The 25,234-nt window shown below is 38.9% G+C and overlaps 1 protein-coding gene across 3 annotated transcripts in view; it reads right to left on the bottom strand.

Annotated features, from left to right (window-relative positions):
- The window catches only part of LOC123513402 (armadillo repeat-containing protein 8-like), a 64,777-nt gene that overhangs the window by 4,983 nt on the left and 34,560 nt on the right, over positions 1 to 25,234 (bottom strand). For all 3 annotated transcript variants that reach the window (XM_045270545.1, XM_045270546.1, XM_045270547.1), the window contains 5 exons: positions 24,757 to 24,999; positions 23,046 to 23,291; positions 21,691 to 21,852; positions 18,092 to 18,238; positions 9,607 to 9,773 (listed from right to left, as the gene is read on the bottom strand). In XM_045270545.1, the coding sequence (XP_045126480.1) occupies positions 9,607 to 9,773; positions 18,092 to 18,238; positions 21,691 to 21,852; positions 23,046 to 23,291; positions 24,757 to 24,999 (965 nt within the window). The remainder of the gene's footprint in view (positions 1 to 9,606; positions 9,774 to 18,091; positions 18,239 to 21,690; positions 21,853 to 23,045; positions 23,292 to 24,756; positions 25,000 to 25,234) is intronic.

The following is a 25,234-nucleotide window of genomic DNA, read 5'->3' as shown; positions in this document are numbered from 1 at the left end:
TCCTGGTCTGGCAGGTTGGTGCCTCACTCACTTGCCTTGCCCCAGTGCTATTATTTTATCTGTTTTTTGGATATTGCCAGCCAGCCAGCCAGCCAGCCAGCCAGCCAGTCAGTCATTGAGGTGTGTGCTTCATTACATCTTTATTGGTCCTTATTTTCCTTCTACAATTGGACAGCTTTTGATAGCTTTACAGTTGTAGACAGTTTGTTCCTTAGTGTTAAATTTTAACACAGTTTGGCTTGCTTTGAGCACATTTTCAGACAGCTTGACATGTTTTAAAGGCATTTCAACAGAGTTTGGTGTGTTTTGGGAACATTTTAAGACAGTTTCCCATGTTTTTAAGTCATTTCAACACAATTTGGCGTGTTTTGAGAACATTTTAAGCCAGTTTGACATGTTTTAAAGGCATTTTAACTGTTTGGCTTCTTTTAAGATATTTAAGTCAGTTTGACATGTTTTAAAGGCATTTTTAAAGAATTTGGCATGCTTCGAGAATATTTTAGAACAGTTTGACATGTTTTAAAAGCATTTTAACATGGTTTACTATGTTTTGAGGACATTTTAAGACAGTTTGACATGTTTTAAAGGTATTTCAACACAATTTGGTATGTTTTGAGAACATTTTAAGACAGTTTGACATGTTTTAAAGGCATTTTAACAGATTGGCATGTTTTGAGAGCATTGTGGGACAGTTTATGTATGTTTTGAAGGCATTTGGGACTGCCTTCCATACACCCTTCCTAATGTCATTCAATTATTAGAAAATACACACACACACACACACACACACACACACACACACACACACACACACACACACACACACACACACACACACTCAAGCTACCAGGCCTGGCCGCCAGTGCACCCCACCACACACCCACACGCTCCTAGGAAGAGTGAAATGGATAGACCTGTAAGAAATAAGTTCCCAAATTCAAAATATGCCGAGGAGGCCCAGGGAGCAAAACCAAAAGTAGACATTCAAAATATGAGTCCATCATCAACAGGGGCAACAATGCAAGGAAGATTGGTAATATTAGAGAAGAAATTTGAGGAGTTGGTGAAGGAGTTAAAAGTTCAAAGGAGTGAGGATGAGCAGGATAGAGAATTCCGTAAGACTTTGAAGGAAAGAGTCAGGAGATTGGAGGAAAATGAAAAACGATTGGTGGATGAGAATGCACACTTGAGAGTGGAGGTTGAAATATACAAGAGACGGTTGGAGGAGAAAATGGAGAGAGTAGTAAAGGAGAAAGATGACTTTAAGGAAATGATTAGTAAGCAAAGTGAGAAGTTTAAAAGAGAGTGGGAACTGAAGAAAACACAATGGACTGAGTCGAGGGAAGCAGAGATGGTTGGATTACAAGAAATAATTAAAGATCAGTTGAATGAAGACAAAAAAGAAAGGTCTATGGAACTGGTTAATGTTATGAAGAACAGGGAAACATTGATAAGAGAAATAGCAGAAAAAAAGAAGAGTGTGATAATATTTGGGATGAAAGAACAAAATATAACATATAAGCCTAAGAGAATTAAAGAAGAATTGAAAACGGTAAGAGATCTGTTAAAAAATCTAAATGATGATGAAAAAAAAGACCTACAAGAAGTGGAAGCGATCCATAGACTGGGTCCGTATAAGGAGGGAGTGAGCAGACCGATTAAAGTAGTACTGAAGTCACAACAAGCTGCGGAGGACATTTTATATAGAACATCAAAATTAAGAGAGGTAGAAGGTTGCAAAGAGGTGTACATAAAAAAAATAGAAATGAGGAAGAGAGGAGAAGATATAATGAATTGTTGGAAGAGGCGAGAAGGAAAAATGATGAACGATCTGAAGATGAAAAGGAAAAGTTTTTTTTAGAGAGCTATAGGAGAGAAAGTCAGAAAATGGTATGTGGAAAGAAGGAATGCAGAGGAACCCCTAGAGGGAGCAGTAGGTGGACCGTAATGTATACTAATATAAATGGGATACTGTCAAGTAGATTAGAATTGCAAGACTATGTGATGATGGAGAAGCCTGATATAGTGTGTTTTACAGATACAAAATTACATGAAAAAACAAAGGTAAATTTGGATAATAAATATAATATATGGAGAAAGGATAGAGAGGGTAAAGGTGGAGGAGGAGTTATGATCATGATGAAGAAGGATATAAATGTGGATTTGGTATGGGAAGAACAATGCAGAAGTGATAAGCATAAAGTTAAAAAGTGATGGAAAAGAATTAATAATCATGGTGACCTATGTAGTACCTTCTAAAACAAATTCTTGGACATTAAGGGAATACGACAATATGATCAAGGATACTTTACAGAGTTTGGAAAGTGTATTATCTGGAAAAAGAAAGGTGATACTAGTAGGAGATTTTAATTGTAAAGAAGTGGATTGGGAAAATCTAGTAAGTGGTGTTAGAGAGGAAGCATGGGGAGAGAGATTCCTTAATTTAATGATGAAAATATGATGGAACAGAGGGTGAAAGAAAATACTAGATATAGAGGAGATGATGAACCGGCTAGACTGGATTTGGTGTTAACACGAGAAGTGTACCTATGTGGGGGATATACAATATAAATGTCCATTAGGGAAGAGTGATCATGTGGTTATGGAAATGCAGATGGCAATAACACAGCGAAGGAGAGATGAGACATACAGGAGTGATAGATTGAATTATAGAAAGATGGACACAGAAAATTTGAAAAATTATTTCAGAAAATTAGATTGGGAGATGTTACAAATCAGAGAAGTGCAAAAAAAATATGAGATTTTTATGAAATATTATAAAGAAGGAGTTATGAAATTTGTACCAAAGTATAAACCGAGAGAGGAAGGAAGAAAGGATTGGTTTAATGCAACTTGTGTTAAGGCTAAAGAAAAGAGAGATGTGGCTTGGAAAAGATGGAAAAAGAACAGGAATATACTAAATAAGGAGAATTATAGAGTGGCAAGAAATGAGTATGTGAGGGTAAGGAGGGAGGAAGAAAGAAAATTTGAAAAAGATATTGTAGACAAGAGTAAGGAACATCCAAAATTGTTTTACAGGTAAACTTAAAAAGAGAGAGTCCATTGAAAGATTAAAAGGAGAGCAAGGGATAGTAGATGACCCTAAGAATATTGCAGAATTGCTAAATAATAGGTTTCAACAAGTATTTACTAAAGAAACAATGTTTGTAAAGCCTCAAAATGTAGAAGGAAATGTGCACATGGATGACATTAAGATACCTAAAAAGGAGTTATACAAAATGTTTGAGGAACATAAAGATGATAAAGCGATGGGGCCAGATGAAGTTTCAGGTAAATTATTGAAGGAATGTAGAGAAGAATTGATAGATCCATTATATGACATTATAAGGTGCTCATTAGAAACGGGGGAAGTACCGGTGGAGTGGAAAAGAGCTGAAGTGGTGCCCATTTATAAGGGAGGCAGTAAGGAAGAACCTCTTGACTATAGACCTGTGTCTTAAACAAGTGTGGTCGGTAAGATTTGTGAGAGGGTAATAAAGAAATATTGGATACGGTTCTTGGAGGATCATAAGTTATTATCGGATCATCAATTTGGTTCTAGGAAAGGGAGGTCATGTGTAACGAATCTACTGAGCTTTTATTCGAGAGTGGTTAACAAAATACAAGAGAGAGAGGGATGGATGGACTGTGTATATTTGGATTTGAAAAAGATTTTGACAAGGTACCTCACATGAGACTGCTATGGAAATTAGAGATTTATGGAGGACTGAAGGGAAAATTGTTAAAATGGATGGAAAACTATTTGGGATGGAGGGAGATGAGAATGGTAATAAGGGATGCAAAGTTGGACTGGTTGGTGGTGGAGAGTGGAGTCCCACAAGGTTCAGTGCTGGTACCAATACTTTTCCTTGTCTATATTAATGATATGCCAGAGGGAGTAAACAGTTATATTAATTTGTTTGCGGATGATGCGAAATTGTGTAGGTGTGTGAAGAGTGAAGAAGATTGTGAAATTTTACAGGCAGATCTAGATAGGATTTGGGAGTGGAGCAAGAGGTGGAGATGGAATTTAATCTGAGCAAAAGTCATGTAATGGAGATGGGAAGAGTGGAAGACGCCCAAGAGGGTTATATAAGATGGGTGAAGAGTAGTGTTGAGAAAGGTGGAAAAGGAAAAGGATTTGGGAGTGATAATACAAGACCATGGGCAGTTTGAGGCTCTTATTGACAAGATGTTTGGAGAAATATATGATTTGATTAGAAATATTGGATTAGCCTTTCATTATATGGATAAAGATATGATGAAGAAATTAATTAGTACTATGATTAGACCAAGATTGGAATATGCTGGGTGGTGTGGTCCCATTATAAAAAGAAGCATATAAGGAAGTTGGAGAGATTGCAGAGAATGGCAACAAAAATGGTTCTGGAATTGGCAGAAATGACCTATGAGGAAAGATTAAAAGAAATGAATTTGCTTGCCTTGGAACAAAGAAGAGAAAGAGATTTAATACAGGTTTATAAACTGTTGAGCGGTTTGGATGAAGTGGATAATGAGCAAATGATGTTGAGAGAGGAAAATTTAAATAGAACTACGAGATCGCATAGTAAAAAGATAGCCAAGGGAATATGCTTGAAAGATGTGAAGAAATATAGTTTCCTACAGAGATGTGTGGAGGTCTGGAATAGTCTGAGTGAGGAGGTGGTGTCAGAGAGGAGTGTGCATAGTTTTAAAGGAAAGTTGGATGTGTGTAGATATGGAGACGGGGCCACACGAGTATAATACCCAGGCCCTGTAAAAATTACAACTAGGTGAATACACACACACACACACACACACACACACACACACACACACACACACACACACACACACACACTTTTAGCAGTGGTGGTGGTGAAAACAGTTGTGGTGGTGGGCTATACTGACCCATGCACACACCCACACCCAGACACACACACACTCCGCGCTCTGTGGAGAGCGGACGTGCCTCCTGCAGCATCTAACTAACACTCCACACGCTAAGCAATGTGCTTGAGTGAGAATAGTTATTGCTATTGAGGGGCGACCAGAGCGAGTGAACGAGTGTACAGAGTGAACGTAGCCTGGTGGCGTGTACATGGGAGTGATCGGAGGTGTGAGAACCTCCACACTCCAAACGACAGAGCGGGAACCACACAAAGGCCAGCCATAGCAGCCACCAACGCATCCCACCACACACACGTAGCTACCAGGCCTGGCCCCCAGTGACCACACACCCACATGCTCCCAGGAAGAGTAAAAAAATGGATAGACCGGTAAGAAATAAATTACCAAATTCAAAATATGTTGATGAGGCCCAGGAGCAAAGCCAAAGTGGCCAGTCAAAGCATGAGTCCATCTTCAACAAGGGCAACATTGCAAGGTAGATTGGTAATGTTGGAGAAGAGATTTGAGGAGTTGGTGAAGGAATTAAAAGTTCAGAGGAGTGAGGAGGAGCAGGATAGAGAATTCGCAAGGCTTTGAAGGAAAGAGTTAAGAGACTGGAGGAAAATGAAAACGATTGGTGGATGAGAATGCACACTTGAGAGTGGAGGTTGAAAAATACAAGAGACGGTTGGAGGAGAAAATGGAGAGTAGTAAAGGAGAAAGATGACTTTAAGGAAATGATTAGTGAGCAGAATGAAAGGTTTGAAAGGGAATGGGAACTGAAGAAAACACAATGGACTGAGTCGAGGGAAGCAGAGATGGTTGGATTACAAGAAATAATTAAAGATCAGTTGAAGGAAGACAAAAAAGAAAGGTCCAAGGAACTGGTTAATGTAATGAAGAATAAGGAAACATTGATAAGGGAAATAGCAGAAAAGAAGAAGAGTGTGTTAATATTTGGGATGAAAGAACAAAATATAACATATAAGCCTAAGAGAATTAAGGAAGAATTAAAACGGTAAGAGATCTGTTCAAAAATCTAAATGATGATGAAAAAAGACCTACAAGAAGAAGTGGAAGAGATCCATAGACTGGGTCCGTATAAGGAGGAGTGAGCAGACCGATTAAAGTAGTACTGAAGTCACAACAATCTGGAGGATATCCTATATAGAACATCAAAGTTAAGAGAGATAGAAGGTTGTAAAGAGGTGTTTGTGAGAAAGAATAGAAATGAGGAAGAGAGGAGAAGATATAAGGAATTGGTGGAAGAGGCGAGAAGGAAAAATGATGAGCGGTCTGAGGAGGAAAGAGAAAAGTTTTTGGAGAGTTATAGGAGAGAGAGTCAGAAAGTGGTATGTGGAAAGAAGGAATACGGAGGAACCCCTAGAGGGAGCAGTGGGTGGACCGTAATGTATACTAATATAGATGGGATACTGTCAAGTAGATTGGAATTGCAAGACTATATGATAGTGGAGAAGCCTGATATAGTGTGTTTGACTGAGACAAAATTGCATGAAAAAACAAAGATAAATTTGGATAATAAATATAATATATGGAGAAAGGATAGAGAGTAAAGGTGGAGGAGGAGTTATGATTATGACGAAGAAAGAAATAAATGTGGATAAGGTTTGGTATGGGAAGAACAACGCAGAAGTGATAAGCATAAGGATAAAAAGTGATGGAAAAGAATTAATAATCATGGTGACCTATGTACCTCCTAAAACAAATTCTTGGACATTAAGGAATACGACAATATGATCAAGGATACTTTACAGAGTTTGGAAAGTGTATTATCTGGAAAAGAAAGGTGATACTAGTAGGAGATTTTAATTGTAAGGAGGTGGATTGGGAAAATCTAGTAAGTGGTGTTGGAGAGGAAGCATGGGAGAGAGATTTCTTAATCTAATGATGGAAAATATGATGGAACAGAGGGTGAAGGAAAATACTAGATATAGAGGAGATGATGAACCGGCTAGACTGGATTTGGTGTTAACAAGAGAAGTGTACCTATGTGGAGATATACAATACAAGTGTCCTTTGGGAAAGAGTGATCATGTGGTTATGGAAATGCAGATAGCAACAACACAGCGAAGGAAGGACGAGACATACAGGAGTGGTAGATTGAATTATAGAAAGATGGACACAGAAAGTTTGAAAAATTATTTCAGAAAATTAGATTGGGAGATGTTACAAATCAGAGAAGTGCAAAAGAAATATGAGATTTTTATGAAATATTATAAAGAAGGAGTTATGAAATTTGTACCAAAGTATAAACCGAGAGAGGAAGGAAGAAAGGATTGGTTTAATGCAACTTGTGTTAAGGCTAAAGAAAAGAGAGATGTGGCTTGGAAAAGATGGAAAAGAGCAGGAATATACTAAATAAGGAGAATTATAGAGTGGCGAGAAATGAGTATGTGAGGGTAAGGAGGAGGAAGAAAGAAAATTTGAAAAGATATTGTAGACAAGAGTAAGGAACATCCAAAATTGTTTTACAGGTTCATAAATGGTAAACTTAAAAGAGAGAGTCCATTGAAAGATTAAAAGGAGAGCAAGGGATAGTAGATGACCCTAAGAATATAGCGGAATTGCTAAATAATAGGTTTCAGCAAGTATTTACTGAAGAAACAATGTTTGTAAAGCCTCAGAATGTACAAGGAAATGTGCACATGGATGACATTAAGATACCTAAAAGGAGTTATATAAAATGTTGGAGGAACTTAAAGATGATAAAGCGATGGGACCAGATGAAGTTTCAGGAAAATTATTGAAGGAGTGTAGAGAAGAATTGATTGATCCATTATATGATATTATAAGGTGTTCATTAGAAACAGGGAAGTACCAGTAGAGTGGAAGAGAGCTGAAGTGGTGCCCATTTATAAGGGAGGCAGTAAGGAAGAGCCTCTTAACTATAGACCTGTGTCTCTAACAAGTGTGGTCGGTAAGATTTGTGAGAGGGTGATAAAGAAATATTGGATACGGTTCCTGGAGGATCATAAGTTATTATCGGATCATCAATTTGGCTTCAGGAAAGGGAGGTCATGTGTAACAAATCTACTGAGCTTTTATTCAAGAGTGGTTGACAAAATACAAGAGAGAGAGGATGGATGGACTGTGTATATTTGGATTTAAAGAAAGCTTTTGACAAGGTACCTCACATGAGACTGTTATGGAAATTAGAGATTTATGGAGGACTGAAAGGAAAAGTGTTAAAGTGGATGGAAAACTACTTGAGATGGAGGGAGATGAGAACGGTAATAAGGGATGCAAAGTCGGACTGGTTGGTGGTGGAGAGTGGAGTCCCACAAGGCTCAGTGCTGGCACCAATACTTTTCCTTGTATATATTAATGACATGCCAGAGGAGTAAACAGTTATATTAATTTGTTTGCGGATGATGCGAAGTTGTGTAGGTGTGTGAAGAGTGAAGAAGATTGTGAAATTTTACAGGCAGACCTGGATAAGATTTGGGAGTGGAGCAAGAGGTGGCAAATGGAATTTAATCTGAGCAAAAGTCATGTGATGGAGATGGGAAGAGTGGAAGACGGCCAAGAGGGTCATATAAGATGGGTGAAGAAGTAGTGTTGAAAAAGGTGGAAAAGGAAAAGGATTTGGGAGTGATAATACAAGACCATGGGCAGTTTGAGGCTCATATTGATAAGATGTTTGGAGAAACGTATAATTTGATAAAAATATTGGATTAGCCTTCCATTATATGGATAAAGATATGATGAAGAAATTAATTAGTACGGTAATTAGACCAAGATTGGAATATGCTGGAGTGGTTTGGTCCCCTTATAAAAAGAAGCATATAAGGAAGTTGGAGAGATTGCAGAGAATGGCAACAAAAATGGTTCCGGAATTGGCAGAAATGACCTATGAGGAGAGATTAAAAGAAATGAATTTGCTTACCTTGGAACAAAGAAGAGAAAGAGGAGATTTAATACAGGTTTATAAACTGTTGAACGGACTGGATGAAGTGGATAATGAGCAAATGATGTTGAGAGAGGAAAACTTAAATAGAACTACAAGATCGCATAGTAAAAGATAGCCAAGGGAATATGCTTGAAGGATGTGAAGAAATATAGTTTCCCACAAAGATGTGTGGAGGTGTGGAATGGTTTGAGTGAGGAGGTGGTGTCAGCGAGGAGTGTGCATAATTTTAAAGGAAAGTTGGATGTGTGTAGATATGGAGACGGGCCACACGAGTATGATACCCAGGCCCTGTAAAATTACAACTAGGTGAATACAACTAGGTGAATACACACACACAGACAGACAGACAGACAGACAGACAGACAGACAGACAGACAGACAGACAGACAGACAGACAGACAGACAGACAGACAGACACACACACACACACACACACACACACACACACACACACACACACACACACATCCGGTAGCTCAGTGGTTAGAGCGCTGGCAAAGCCAGATGACCGGGTTCGATTTGCCGGGTGGAGATATTTGGTGTGTCTCTTTCACGTAGCCCCTGTTCACCTAGCAGTGAGTAGGTACAGGATGTAAATCGAGGAGTTGTGACCTTGTTGTCCCGGTGTGTGGTGTGTGCCTGGTCCCAGGCCTATCCAAAGATCGGAAACAATGAGCTCTGAGCTCATTCCGTAGGGTAACGTCTGGCTGTCTCGTCAGAGACTGCAGCAGATCAAACAGTGAATTACACACACACACACACACACACACACACACACACACACACACACACACACACACACTCACTTGTCAAAGAGTCCTGTGTCGGTGGTGGTCATGAGGTTCTGGAGCAGCTTGTATACACCCATCTCCCTTAGCTTGTTTTGCCGCTCCGTTGCACCCTCCTCCACGTTCCAGATGAGGTTGCTGATGCAGAAGGTGGCAGCAATCTGGAGCTTCACGTTGGGTATCACCTGTAGGGGACACAACACTGAGCCATGGAAGAGGGTTCTACTCTGTTTTGATGAGGACTTGCTGCACTAAACTTTCTTCTTTCTCTCTAAAGCAAGAATTAACCAGTACTCTCAACCATTTATCCCTTTCTCTGGTCAATGAAACTCCCTACCTGCTTCTGTATTTCCTCTTCCTATGACTTGAACTCATTTAAGAGGCAAGTTTTAAGACATTTATCTCATTCCTTTGGCTATGAGAGCACTTCTAAGAGCAAACTTGCAACTTTGAGTCATTTTACAAATTACTTATAAGAGCAGCTTTGATGGTAATTTTTACTTTGAGAGCAACTTTTAGCTTTCAATGTTAATTAATACCTCTTAAGGGGAATGTGCGTCAGGTCACCACTTCCTACAATGACCAGAAATACATGAACACTTATTCATATTTAACATACATTCAAAACTTTTGTACAAATTTACATCATATATATCCCTTCACTATAGAATGATACTGAATTTATTATGTTGACATTCAGACAAGTTGGAAGAGAAGGTGAAAAAAACCACAGGTGCAGCAAGGTGAGACTATTCCTGACTAGTTTTGCTGTAAGCTTCTTCAGTTCCCCTGAAGAACCATACAGCAAAACTAGTCAGTAATAAATTCACCTCTCTGCACCTGTGTTTCTTTTCACCTCCTCCTCCATTACATTATTACTTAAAAAAGCAGTAAATGCTGATGATTACACAGGTAAGGTTATAAGAAAAAAGACAAGACAAGACACACACACACACACACACACACACACACACACACACACACACACACACACACACAACACACACACACACACACACATAACTGGAGAAAGTAAAAAAGGAAAAGGACTTAGGAGTGACAATGGAAGAAAACAATCAACTGGTAAGCCACATTGATAGAATTTTTTTAGAAACATATAATTTGCTAAGGAATATTGGAGTAGCATTTCACTACATGGACAAAGAAATGATGAAGAAATTGATAAGTACTATAATAAGACCCAGATTGGAATATGCAGGAGTAGTGTGGACTAATCATAAAAAGAAACATAAGGAAGTTGGAGAGACTACAAAAAAAGGCTACAAGAATAGTTCCAGAATTTGAAGGGATGACATAAGAGGAGAGACTAAAATAAAGGCTATGGATCTACCAACACTGGAACAAAGAAGGGAGAGAGGAGATCTGATACAAGTTTATAAATTGATCAACGAAATGGACCAAGTGGATAATGAGAAACTGATCCTGAGAGAAGAATATGACATTCGAAGCACAAGATCACATACTAAAAAGCTGAGAAAGGGAAGATGTCTGAGAGATGTTAAAAAATATAGTTTCCTGCAAAGATGTGTTAAGACGTGGAACAGTTTAAATGAAGAAGTAGTGTCTGCAACGAGTGTGCATACTTTTAAAGTAAGATTGGATAAGTGTAGATATGGAGACAGGGCCACACGAGCATAAAACCCAAGCCCTGTAAAACTACAACTAGGTAAATACACACACACACAAGCTTGAAATAAAAGAGTTAATGAAGGAATTGGATGAAAGGAAGGCAATAGGACCGGATGAAGTCTCAGGCAGAATACTGAAAGAATGTAGGGAAGAACTAGCAAGTCCTATATACAACATCATAAAATGCTCAATAGAAAATGGAACAGTACCAGTAGAATGGAAAAGAGCTGAGGTGGTTCCCATATATAAGAGTGGAAGGAAGGAAGAACCTTTAAATTACAGACCAGTATCACTAACTAGTGTAATATGCAAGATGTGTGAAAGAATAATAAAAAAACAATGGATCAAATTCCTTGAAGACAACAAATTAATATCAAATAGCCAATTTGGTTTTAGAAAAAGACGGTCTTGTGTAACTAATTTATTGAGTTTCTACTCTAGAATAGTTGATAGAGTACAAGAGAGAGAGAGGGATGGATTGACCGCATTTATTTGGATTTATAAAAGGCGTTTTGACAAAGTGCCACATGCAAGATTACTGTGGAAGTTAGAGGAGGGTGGCTTAAATGGAAGCACATTAAGATGGATGGAAAATTATTTGAGGGGGAGAAAAATAAGATATGAAGTCCAAGTGGAGAGCAGCAGAAAGCGGAGTGCCGCAGGGGTCAGTATTAGCACCAATACTTTTCCTTATATATATAAACGACATCCCAGAAGGAGTGAACAGCTACATAAATCTGTTTGTGAATGATATGAAACTGTGCAGAGTTATAAAGCAAAGAGAGGATTGTGAAATACTGCAGGAAGACCTAAATAAGATCTGGGAATGGAGTAAAAAGTAGGAAATGGAATTCAATGTGGACAAGAGCCATGTCATGGAAATGGGAAAGAGTGAAAGATGACCCATGGGAATCTATAAGATGGGAGATGGAGTAGAACTGGAGAAAGTAAAAAAGGAAAAGGACTTAGGAGTGACGATGGAAGAAAACAATCAACCGGTAAGCCATATTGATAGAATTTTCAGAGACATATAATTTGCTAAGAAATATTGGATTAGCATTTCACTACATGGACAAAGAAATGATGAAGAAATTGATAAGTACTATAATAAGACCCAGATTGGAATATGCAGGAGTAATGTGGACCCCTCATAAAAAGAAACACATAAGGAAGTTGGAGAGACTACAAAAAATGGCTACAAGAATGGTTCCACAATTTGAAGGGATGACATATGAGGAGAGCCTAAAGGCTATGGATCTACCAACACTGGAACAGAGAAGGGAGAGAGGAGATCTGATACAAGATTATAAATTGATCAACGGAATAGACCAAGTGAATAAAATCGCATAGTAAAAAGATGAGAAAGGGAAGATGTCTGAGAGATGTTAAAAAATATAGTTTCCCACAAAGATGTGTTGAGACGTGGAATCTGGGATTAAAGGAGGAGGTATAGGAGATAAAGAAACAAAATGATATATTAAAGGCTACATGTCACGATTATGAAAACTCCTTAAGGAGCCTATAGAGAAAAGTACAGAATACGATTGAGGACAGAGCGGAAGGTGGATTGAGTGAAAACAAGCTGAAGGAACTACAAAATGCATGGAATCAAGAACAAGAAGAAGAAAAAGTTAAATTTTCAGAGGTAGTAAAGAGGCAAATTCAAGAGGAAAAAAAAAAAAAAAAAAAAAAAAATCGCTGTAATACAAGTAATTAAGGAGAAAGAAAATTTAGTACGTGGTAGAGTGGATAAGACGAAATGCTTTGTAATCTTTGGGATGAAGGAAAAAAAAAACCAAACAAGTTCACGAGAGCACGTGGAGAGAGAATTGGCCAAAACTATCATCAAACAGGTCCAGGACAGCACACAGGAGCTGGAACAGGAGGTGGAGGAAGTGATTAGGTTGGGAAGATTTAGTGAGGGGGTAAGAGACCAATGAAAGTGAGAATGAGATCACAAGTGGCAGTGGAGGAAATTATGACAAGGAAAAGGAAGCTGAACATAAAGATATTTGGATAACAAGAGATATGAACCTAGAGGAGAGGGAAAAGGAGAAAGTGCTAAGAAATGAAGCTAAGGAAAAAAATAAGAAAAGGACAGATCAAAAAAAAGATTTTCTACTGGAGGGTTCTGGATATGAGACTAAAGAAGTGGTATCTACGGAAGAAGGAAGAGGTCGTGGAGGAGGCAAGAAATTAAGAGTGACTTATACTAATATAGATGGGTTATTATTCAGCGTTTTGGAAGTTAAGGATTATTTGAAAGAGAAAAACCTGGATGTAATGTGCATTGCTGAAACAACACTATGAGTGGAGATCCATGTTAATTTTAAGGAAGAAGGATATAATAGCTGGAGAAGAGACAGGAAGGGTAAAGAAGGAGGAGTGCTAATAATGGTTTGTGATAATATATGTGTGGAGGATGTGCAATATGGTGAGGGCAAAGTGAAAGTAATGGGAGTAACAATCAAAAAGGAATTGGGATAAAGGAAAATCATTGTTACATAATGTGCCACCTAAGGCAAATACATGGGGAACTGAGGAACATAAAGACATGGAAAGAGAGATGATTAAGTGCTTATAGTCCTGCTCCTCCAACACTGTGGATTGGGTGCGGCTGTGTTGGGGAATTCCCGCTGTACAGTGGTGAAGCATGTCTCATAGCCAGTGATGCAGCAGAGTTCTAATATTAGTAAAACTTTAGCAAATATGGTCAGCAAATATACATACGCATTTAACCTTAGTATTACAACGTATGAGAGAACAGTAAACTTATTATTGATAATATATTCATAAGCCTGGCAAGAAACGTGGCATACATATTTTACAGTGTTGCTAAACAAAAAATAATATACTTATAAAGAGGTTTCCTTGCAGTTTGGGATGGGTAAATAGTTCCATAGTTATAATTAGATTATATCGTGAAGGAAAGTTGACATAAGTAAGAAAAAAACTACATTCAAATCCTCACGGCAGCAACACCAATCACGCCCGCCATCCATACAGGTGATGGGAGGTCAGCTGCGGTGTCCTTGACCAGGAAGAAAGAGAGGGGAAGGAAAAGGGAGGGGTAAGAGAGAGGGAGGAAGAGGGAGAGGGGGGTTAGCCAACGAGGGATTAAAGGTATGGCAGCAGCGCTGTACTCCCGCTATTTCCCATGGGGGCCGCACCCAATCCACATTCTTAGACAAGCAGGACTATAGATAATATGTTGAGAAAAGATGGAAGAATACCATTAGTTGGAGACTTTAATTGTAAAAAAAAACTACAGAGAGATGGAAGTAATGGATAATGCTGGACAGTAGAGCGAAGAGTGTTACAGTTCACTATGGTATGGACCAGTGGGTGGAGGAGTCAACAAGGTACAGGCAACCCCCGTTTAACGAAGGGGTTACGTTCCTAAAAACACTTCGTTAAGCGAAACTTCGTTAAGCGAACCGATTATAACAAGTTTAACCCCTGATTCGAATTTCCATTGAGAGTAAGCAAAGCGAGAGTGCATCATAGTACAGTAAAAGGTTAAATGAAAGTAAAAATTATGAAGTTAAACATTTAGGTTGTTTAATTTAAGTCATTATAATGTACACTAATGTATGTATGTATGTAACTTTATAATGTTGATGATCTTAACTTTATGAAGAGAGGGAGAGTGAAACGGGAAAGACACTAACCGGCAACCTGTGGAATGTAAACAAAGTGCGCATCATGGTACCGCATACAAAACTTATGTACCACATTTCCACAAGGCTTTCCATTTTATCCATTGTAGATTCACGAGTTCAGGTGGTTCTTTTAGCTTGCAAGGAAGATACGGTCTCACCAGCTTTCTTAATAGAGTCTGCTGACTTGAAAATAGTAGACAGTAGATGGAGTCAAGATGGTGGCAAGCAATGTTATTAGTTTTCTGGCCTCTCTCTTGTCTGTGAATAATACCCAGCTTCACTTCAAGAGTAAGACACTTCCTGGTCTTCTTAGGAACGTTAGGCCACATTGCAGGGTGTTTTGGTGGTAAGTTGAACTAGGAAAGATGAGCTGCTGGTGACGCTGTTATGTTTTGACTGAGCAGTGAGTGGTGCGTGTGATCTTGATCTTGATCTTGATGCTACAGGTGACGCAGAATTTCTTCTGAGTCAGGCCTTTGTATCGGCAGCGCCTGTGTTGTCCACGAGAGGCTTGATCTTGATCTTTATTCTATAGGTGTCTCAGGATTTCTCCTGAGGCAGGCCTTAGTACCAGCAGCTCCTGATGTATTCAAAAGCCTGTCAGCTTGCATGATACGGTGGGGCTTCCAAATTTGGAAAAAAATTACCTGGATAAAACTTCGTTAAAGCAAGTTTGGTGTTCATTAAACGAGCAGATGGTAGTAAAATTAAACCTTCGTTATAGCAAAATTTTGTTGTGTGAACCTTCGTTAAACATGGGTTGCCTGTACAGGGGGAAGAAGAACCATTGTTACTTGACCTAGTATTCACAAAGAAACCAGAGCCCCCTCCCAGCATACAATACCTCAGTCCAATGGGAAGAAGTGATCATGTGACATTAGAGCTGGAATTACAGGAGGAGAATGGGATAAGTTACAGAGATAACTACAAAAAAGAGATATTAAATTATGCGAGAGCAGATTTTGAAAAATTAAGGGAACTTTTTTTGCTGACATTGAATGGAGAAACATTATGTACAAAAGGACAATACAAGGAAAATATGAAATATTCTTACAAAAATATAATGAAGGAGTAAGGAAATACGTATCTTTTTATAGAGTTAAAAAAAAAATTCAAGCTTGGTACAATGCTAGATGCACAGATGTGAAAAAGGCAAAAGATAAAGCTTGGAAGAAACTCATAAAGCAGAGAAATGACAATAACAAACAGTAGTATAAGGATGCGAGAAATGAATATATTAGAGTACGGAGAGAGGAAGAAAGAAACTTTGACAAAGATGTGGTGAGTAAAAGCAAAGATGAACCCAAGATTTTCTACAATTCATAAATGGCAAAATAAAGAACAAGGAAACAATGCAAAAAATAATTAAAGGAGGGAAAACATACCAGAGAAGGGAAATGTGTGAAATAATGAATGAGAGCTTCAAAACAGTATTAACTGCAGAAGAAGATCTTACAGGACCAAATAGGCCATTGCATTGCCAAAGATTACAGGAAATCACAGTGCACAAAGAAGATATTAGCTCACTGGATAATTTGGATGTCAGAAAAGCAATGGGGCCGGATGGTGTTTCAGGCTGGGTGCTAAAAGAATGTAAAGAGCAACTACTGGATCCAATTTGGGATATAATTACAAGTTCACTAAATGAAGGGAAAGTTCCACTAGAATGGAAGAGCCAACATAATACCGATATTTAAAGGGACAACTCAGGGCAACTCAGCCATTAAATTACAGACCAGTGTCACTTACAAACATTATGGGAAAGTTGTGTGAAATAATTATCAAAGAAAAATGGGTTAAACATCTGGAAGAAGAACAAGTCATAACAAACAGACAATTTGGGTTCAGGACGGGACGGTCATGTGTCAAATTTATAAAGCTTCTACTCGGGGTAATAGAAGGAATGGATAACAGAGATGGATGGGTGGATACAGTATACCTGGACATAAAAAAGGCTTTTGATAAAGTTCCTCATGGAAGACTTCTTTGGAAACTAGAGAGCATAGGAGGACTGCAAGGAACTTTGTTAGAGTGGATAAGGGATTATTTGAAGGACCGGGCGATGAGAACCATGATCAGAGATACATACTTATCTTCGGACAAAGTAACAAGCAGAATGCCACAGGGGTCAGTGTTGGCCCCCATTATGTTTCAGATTTATGTAAATGACATTCACAATGGGATTAACAGTTACATTAATCTATATGCTGATGATGCAAAGCTGCTAAGAGTTATCAAGACCCAGGAGGACTGTTTGCTGTTACAAGATGATATAAACAAGATCTATGAGTGGAGTAAGAAGTGGAAATTGGAGTTCAATGCCAAGAAATGTCACGTAATGGAACTAGGAAAGAGCAAAAGAAGACTGGTATGGGACTACTTGATGGGAGAGGAACAAATAATGAAGACTAAAGAGGAAAAAGATCTGGGAGTGATTATACAGGAAAATCTGAACCCTGAAAAACATATAAGCAAAATATTTGGTGTATCATATAAAATGTTGACTAATATAAGAGTGGTATTTCAATTTATGGACAAAGACATGATGAAAGAAAATCATCACAAGCATGATATGGCCAAACTTGGAATATGCAGCTGTGGTGTGGTCTCCAAACTCTATAAAAGATATAAGAAGATTAGAACGGATACAGAAGATTGCTACAAAGATGGTACCGGAACTAAAGGACCTAACATATGAAGAGCGGATGAAGGAAATGGGACTACCAACCTTCCAAGATAGAAGAGAATGAGGTGATCTAATAACAATGTACAAGATAGTCAATGGTATTGAAAATATAAGCAAGGAAGACCTGGTGCTGGTGACAGAAGAAGATGGAAGGACAAGGGGTCATGTAAAGAAAATCAGGATAAGGCAGTGTGTGAATGATATTAGAAAATACAGTTTTCCACACAGAATGGTGAAGAAGTGGAATGCAATGAATAATGAAGTTGTTACAGCATATAAAGTGCATAACTTTAAGGAAAAATTGGATAAATGGATACAGGACACTATGAGCCCCGCTCAAACTTTGTACAAACGACTAGGTAAGTACAACTAGATAAATACACACACACACACACACACACACACACACACACACACACACACACACACAGGAATAAGATTGCTAGGAACGATAAAGATCCGCCAGTATCACATGTACAAATCATACACAGGAGTTGCCACTTACCATATAATTCATGAGTTTTTTTAGGACATCTTCATTAGACATAATGGCAGACTTGGCAATGTCCCCATCAGCAATGTTTGCCAGGATGCAGAGAGCTTGTTCCTTCACCTCAGCAGAGTGTTCCCCCTCCAGGATGAGGATGATGGCCTGCCACAACACACAACCATGTTAACTCTGGAACTCCTTATCTGCTTTTATATTTCTATCTTCCTATGACCTGAATTCTTTTAAGAAAGAGGTTTCATTCTTTTGGCTAACTCTCTTGGATCTACTCTGGAACTGGCATTTAAGTGGGCCTCTTTTTGTTTAATCATAATTATTATCCTTGGCCAAATTTCCCCTTATAGACATTAAAAAAAAAAAAAAAAAAATCCTTACCTCCCCCACACACCACCACCACCACCACAGCCTGAATCTACCTCTACACATGACTATTTTGGCTCTAGTGTTTTATGTGCTTTTCAATAAAATAGTAGCATACACTGGTTAGGTTCATCAGAAAATACATTACAGTGTAAATGGAAGCAATTATGTAAAGATAATAAAATGTGAATTGTCAACTTTTGATTATGTACCTGGAGATGTAACATTATTCAAAATCACGTTATTCAAACATAATTTTCCCAAAGAAAAAACAACGGTAATAGGGTGTTATGTTCTTGGCCGCTAGGAAAGTCTGCCTATTTTTGGGATTTTGTTACTTAAACCTTAAAAACTATCAATACATTACTATGTCACAGATATAATAAAAACACACATTCTCATCTTATTAACTCTGATGGTAGGCAACGTACTCTCCCTCAGTCCATCGCACAGACAATCACCAAGGTCTTTTCTCTCCTAGCATAGCAATCTAAGTTCTAACACTTCCAACTTCTTTTCAAAGGTCACAGTCTTCCTTGATTTCTTGAAATCACTTTCCTGTGAGTAGGTTGAAGGATGCTTGGATGCCACAGTATAGAACACTAGGTGAAAACTCAGAAAAACTATCCACTCACAGTGTGGGTTAGCTCCAGACTGAGGAGTGAGATGTTCAAAAAACAACATTTCTATTAGCTCCTTACAAGCCTTACCAACAAGAAAAGATCGTTTTGTGATGCACAAAGTGAAATCTTGCATGGAACATGGAAAACAAAGAAGCAGATGAGCAGGCAATTGTCTGCCACCTATTGGCAACAGCCACTTCTTGTGATCCTCTTTAGCTTGTGTGTTGCTTTCACCACAATATTTGTGTTTCTGCCCCTTTAATGCCAGCTATAATGGATATCATGCCTTTGTATTCATATACAATCATGCCATGAAGATTACCTTGAGTCCATAGCACAGAGTGATACCTTCTCACAGTCGTGAGAAAGAACAGTGTCTCTAAACTATCACTCAGTGCCATGGAGTCAAGGTGATCCTCATGGCATGATCATATATGAATACTAAGGCATGATATCCATTATACCTGACAATAAAGGGACAGAAACACAAATATTGTGGTGAAAGCAACACACAAGCTAAAAAGGGTCACAAGAAGTGGCTGCTGCCACCTTGGGAGGTGGTTTTACCAGCAACCTGTTAGCAACTTCGTTACCATGGCAACAATGTCTTCCTATGTATTTGTGGATACCATTTTGCAGCCAGAAGATGCTCCACTCTTTGTTAAGTTTCTTGGATCCTGGCCCAGTGCGGTTCCCACTAGAAGCAGGGTGGGTGCATGTGACATCGTCGAGTTAACCCACATTAAATTGAATAAATTGTGATATTTAATCATATCTCCTTCAGTATCAAGTCGCATTACAATGAAATTCAAATTTACATTAATCTAGAGATGACTGTATAGTGTATTTCTAATGTTTGCTCTTTATTGATAACTTAATTCCTCCTCTGCAAAGTTGTCAGATTTTCTCCAAGTTCAATGCACGCTTCTTAACACCACAGACATAACAAACTTTTCTCTTAACTTATGTAAAGACCCTATGAGGCACCTTTTACTTTTGGCAAACTATAACCCCTTCCTTATCACAGCAACCCATGTATGTAAACAAAGCATTCCCCCACCACACTGCAGTGCCCTTGCCCGTGCGTCCATGCACCTCACACCCAGTGACGAAACAATATTATAGTCCAAAAAAACTTTGAAACACTGAAGGACAAACATTGGATTACTTTCATGATATGCAATAATCCTGGGATGCACATTAATAAATTCCTGTTTCATGGATGGAAGCACATCAGGTCACTTATCAGCAAATGGGTCACTAAGAGAGTGAATTATGATGCACTGGGGCTGAGTGGCACTGAGGAAGAATCATTACCACACTACTCCCCCTCACCTGCCCACACTGTTTCTACACTAGTAATACTGCCAGTTTCATGGTCTTCTATCTCTTTTCAGGATCATAATCCAAATCATACTCATCTAGAAAGTCTTCCAGTATATCCTCACTATTCATCTCATAGGTATGGCAATAATCATCACTGTTACACAAGGAAGCAGACACCATTATCTCTAGCTAGAAGCGAAATGCCAGTCTCTCCAAAGCAGACAATAGAGAATGGATGTTCTTGGGTGGACTATGGGAATAATATTCATACTCTCAAACAAAAGAATAATGATTGGCTTTAATTCCTGCATGAAATATGAACCCCGATATTGACTGACTAATGTCATGTGACATGGGGTTGGTTAAAAATCACACCTCAAGCATTTTTTTTTTTTTTTTTTTTGAGGGGGCGGTTGCAGTTAGGCCTGATAAAGGCAAAATCTGCACTCAGGGCTTGGTGATACACATCAGTGTATTAGTATGGTATGCACATATCACAGCTGTAATGTGCAATACTACGAGGTTGTTTCCACGCGTGGTATGCACATACCACAAAAGTCTTGCAGTAAGAAAGGGGTTAAGAGAACTTCTAAGAACAAACTCACAACTTTGTGTAGCATCATGGTAGAGGATTATTACTTCACTGCATTCTTGCCTATGTGATCTGTAGGCTGTGTTCTAACTCTATTAAGTTTTCTCATTTGCTGACAGTCTCACAAAATCTGCTAACTGGCACAACCTCAAGAAATAAACATAAAATTGTGAGAGAAAAAGAGGTTACAAACAGTTTAAGTGCAGCTAATCCCTTGAATAATATGGAGATAACCTTAGCCTCGTCTGAGATTAATACTGGCACGTCATCATCTTTTTACGATGGTAGCCACATTCTTGATCTTGCCTACACGATACTTCTCACTTGGTTTAGTTACTTTAAAATAGCTTAGGTTTAGTTAGAATAAGATGCTAGCAAAACCAATATTAGAAGATGGCTGCTTTCACAAGTATACAGCATCCATGTCCCTCCTGTTAATGTTTCCCAACATTTTACCTTGCTCTTTTCTTTCTATTTATCTATTCATTTATCTATTTACTATCATTTTTTCTTTAATCATTCACTTTTTTTGCTTCCACAAGTTTCTGAAAGTTGATATATATATACTGCATTATATTTAGCAACCATAATCTCATCTGACATGCAAGTGTTAACCTCAGGAGAAGAGGCTTAGGATATCCTCATATATCCTGATCTCTTGACTACTGCTTCACCTATTGCAGTGAAGGTCTCACCTGCATGATCTCCTTGCCGTGGCACTGCATAATCTGGTCGATGTGACCCTTGGTGGACAGCAAGTTCCTTAGCAGACCCAGAGTCTTCATCAGGATGTGGACATCTGTGTCTGACAGCAGGCGGAAGATTTGGTCTGTCCCGAGGTGGTGCAAGATGGACACCTGTCGATCAGAGTTACCACTAACACTCTCCGAGAATAAAAAGTTAAAAAGAAAAGAATCACTCAAGTTGACCATCTGTATAGTGTATGATGTATAAAAATAAGTGAAATTAAATAAGTTCCTTGAAATTCCATGTGCATTTTTTTTTTAATTCTTTATTTAAGAGGGAACATTTGGCCAAGGATAACAAAAGCAATTAAACAAAAACACCCACTTAGATGCCAGTTCCCAAGCATGGGATAAATGTCTTGAAACCTCCCTCTTAAATGAGTTCAAGTCAAGGGAAGATGGAAATACAGAAGCCATGAATGCTGTAAAAGGCTTCTTGCAATGTCTATCTTTCAGCAGGGATTTCTAAATATGTCTGATTACAATACTGAGACCAAACATAGTGATTTCTGAGGGAATGGCAGCCTGGATAAAACCCATCCAGAAATCTCTCTCAAAACACAAACTTATAACTAAAAGCAGCATCAGAATTCCCAGGTTCAGAATATCTGTTAGGTATTCACAATTAAGTCCTAGATAACAATGCTCAAGAACTTGCAAAATAAAGACAATTCACACTAATATGTGTACCATTATGAAAAAAAATTATCCCAGTAGAGGAAACACATCAATTACAACCAAGACACTTCTCCAGCTTTGAGTAATCATTGTAGCTCTCTCTCTCTCTCTCTCTCTCTCTCTCTCTCTCTCTCTCTCTCTCTCTGAACAGGCATCTTATTGAACCTTTTCTTCAACAGTATTTTATTGCCCTTGGCCAATACTCCTTTTGCAAATAAAAAGAATAGGAAAATAAGAAAGCCTGTTTGCATTAGAGACACTTATCCTTTGATTTTTGGACAATCACCTCAATTGAATTTTTTTTATTATAATTTTTGTTACCCTTACCAGTGAGTGCCCTTTGTACAGAGAAAATATGTTAATGAATTAATAACTAAAAGAAAAGGTAGAGTGCTTGGCTTGACTATGGCCTTTTTTTATTGTGATTTTTGTTGTGATTCCCAGTGCCCTTCCTAGAGAGAGAGAGAGAGAGAGAGAGAGAGAGAGAGAGAGAGAGAGAGAGAGAGAGAGAGAGAGAGAGAGAGAGAGAGAGAGAGAGAGAGAGAGAGAGAGAGAGAGAGAGAGAGAGAGAGAGAGAGAGGAGAAATACATAAATAAAAAGCTAAAAATGGGGATGGAGTTCTTGCCTTGACTCTGTGCTCAGCCTGGAAAGCCATGTTCATCAGCGCCCACACAGCATTTAGTCTGAGTCCGGGGTGAGGTCGTCTGGTGAGGCCGCACAGGAACTCCACTGCCCCCTGGTCCAGAATTTGTTCTTTGGAAGGTGAGAACTCCAGCAGCAGGTTGCACAGCGTGGATGAGGATACCGTGACCAGCTCCTCATTGTTGGAGGTCTTGAGGACTGTCATGAGGGGCCGCCACACCACGTGGTCCTAAGGAAACACCAGCATCACATTATCTAATTAGTAATCTCTGGAATTTCCTTCTTTATTTATTCATTTATTTTTATTTATTTATTTTATTACGCCCTGGCCTATAGTGCCAGGATAAGTATTAGAAGTGCTGTTAAGCTATCTTATTTATAGTGGTACCCATATTAGGGCCCATATCACCACCCAAGCACATATTTGGTGTAACCACCTAGAATCTGGATATCATGGTGACATGTAGCAAACTTTAGACCACTCAACAAATGGCAAAGTATCAAGTGATATGTGGTGGGATTTGGACCTACGCGATGGCGTCTGCCTAATCCCACACTCACCACCTTATCCACTATGCCACCGCCTGCCCTGCTTGCATCTGTATCTCCATCTTCCTATGACCTGCATTCATTTAAGAGTTTGAAGACATTTCTCCCATTCTTTTGGCTAACTCTCTCAGACTTGCTTGGGAACTGTCATTTAAGTGGACCTTTATGATTAAGTGTTTTTCTTGCCTTTGGCCAGATTTTCCCCTCTTACAAAAGAAAAAATATGCTGCATGAGGAACACCATGCTTCTGGGAATAGGGTATTTTAAACTGATCAGATAGCTATGGTATTGGCACACTTCCTAACACACCAACATGAGACAATTTGTACATGTGATACATACTAGCAATCTTGTCCCAGTGTGTGTATTTACCTAGTTGTAGTTTTACAGGGCCTTGGCTTTACGCTTGTGTGGCCCCGTCTCCATATCTACACTTATCCAATTTTTCTTTAAAACTATGCACACTCTTTGCTGACACCACTTCCTCACTCAAACTGTTCCAAGTCTCAACACATCTTTGCGGAAAACTATATTTTTTTACATCTCTCAGACATATTCCCTTCCTCAGTTTTTTACTATGCAATCTTGTGCTTTGAATGTCATACTCCTCTTCTCTCAGGATCAGTTTCTCATTATCCATTTGATCCATTCTGTTAATCAATTTATAAACTTATATCAGATCCTCTTTCTCCCTTCTCTGTTCCAGGGTTGGTAGATCCATAGCCTTAAGTCTCTCCTCATATGTCATCCCTTCAAATTCTGGAACCATTCTTGTAGCCATTTTTTGTAGTCTCTCCAACTTCCTTATGTGTTTCTTTTTAAGGGGGGTCCACACAACTCCTGCATATTCCAATCTGGGTCTTATTTTAGTACTTATCAATTTCTTCATCATTTCTTTGTCCATGTAGTGAAATGCTAATCCAATATTTCTTAGCAAATTATATGTCTCTCTGAAAATTCTATCAATATGGCTTACTGGTTGATTGTTTTCCTCCATCATTACTCCCAAGTCCTTTTCCTTTTTTACTTTCTCCAGTTCTACTCCAGTTCTATCCTACATCACATGCCAAGACATAAACAAAATGAGACATACAAAAAAGACAAGAACCTGAAGACATCACAGGTGTTCCAATCAAAGTCTTACCTGAAGAGTCGTTCTGAGTGTGTGTACTGATCTGGAGAGGGAGTGGAGGCATCTGACGGCCGCCAGCTGAACGGGGGGACTGGCGGCAGAGAGAGACGTGACGATGGTGTTCATGAGTACATCTGTCTTGATCACCCTCTGTCTGATGTCCTCGTCATTGGCACCCAGGGAGGCATATACCTTGAGTGCCGCACCGACCATCAGCTCTGGCCATGTGCTGGGGTTGTCATACTGCCGGCAGGACTGGGGATGGCAGAGGAGATTGTGAGGTTTGCATGAGATTAGTATGAGGTGGAGTGAAGCAGAATGAAGAGGTAAAGAAGTGTGTGGTATGTATGGCAGCAGCATTTGAGGTAAAATCAGGCAAAAGTGGAAGGTAAAGATGTGAGGCATGCATTAAGTATTAAGTGAGGCAGAATGTGGAGGCAGAGCTGTACAGGGGCAGTGTTTGAGGTGCAGTAGGGCAGAGGAGTGTGTG

The sequence above is a fragment of the Portunus trituberculatus genome, chromosome 36 (genome assembly GCF_017591435.1).
Source record: "Portunus trituberculatus isolate SZX2019 chromosome 36, ASM1759143v1, whole genome shotgun sequence".
NCBI lineage: Eukaryota > Metazoa > Arthropoda > Malacostraca > Decapoda > Portunidae > Portunus > Portunus trituberculatus.
The sequence above is the reverse complement of the archived record's forward strand: the minus strand, read 5'-3'. Positions and strand labels throughout refer to the sequence as shown.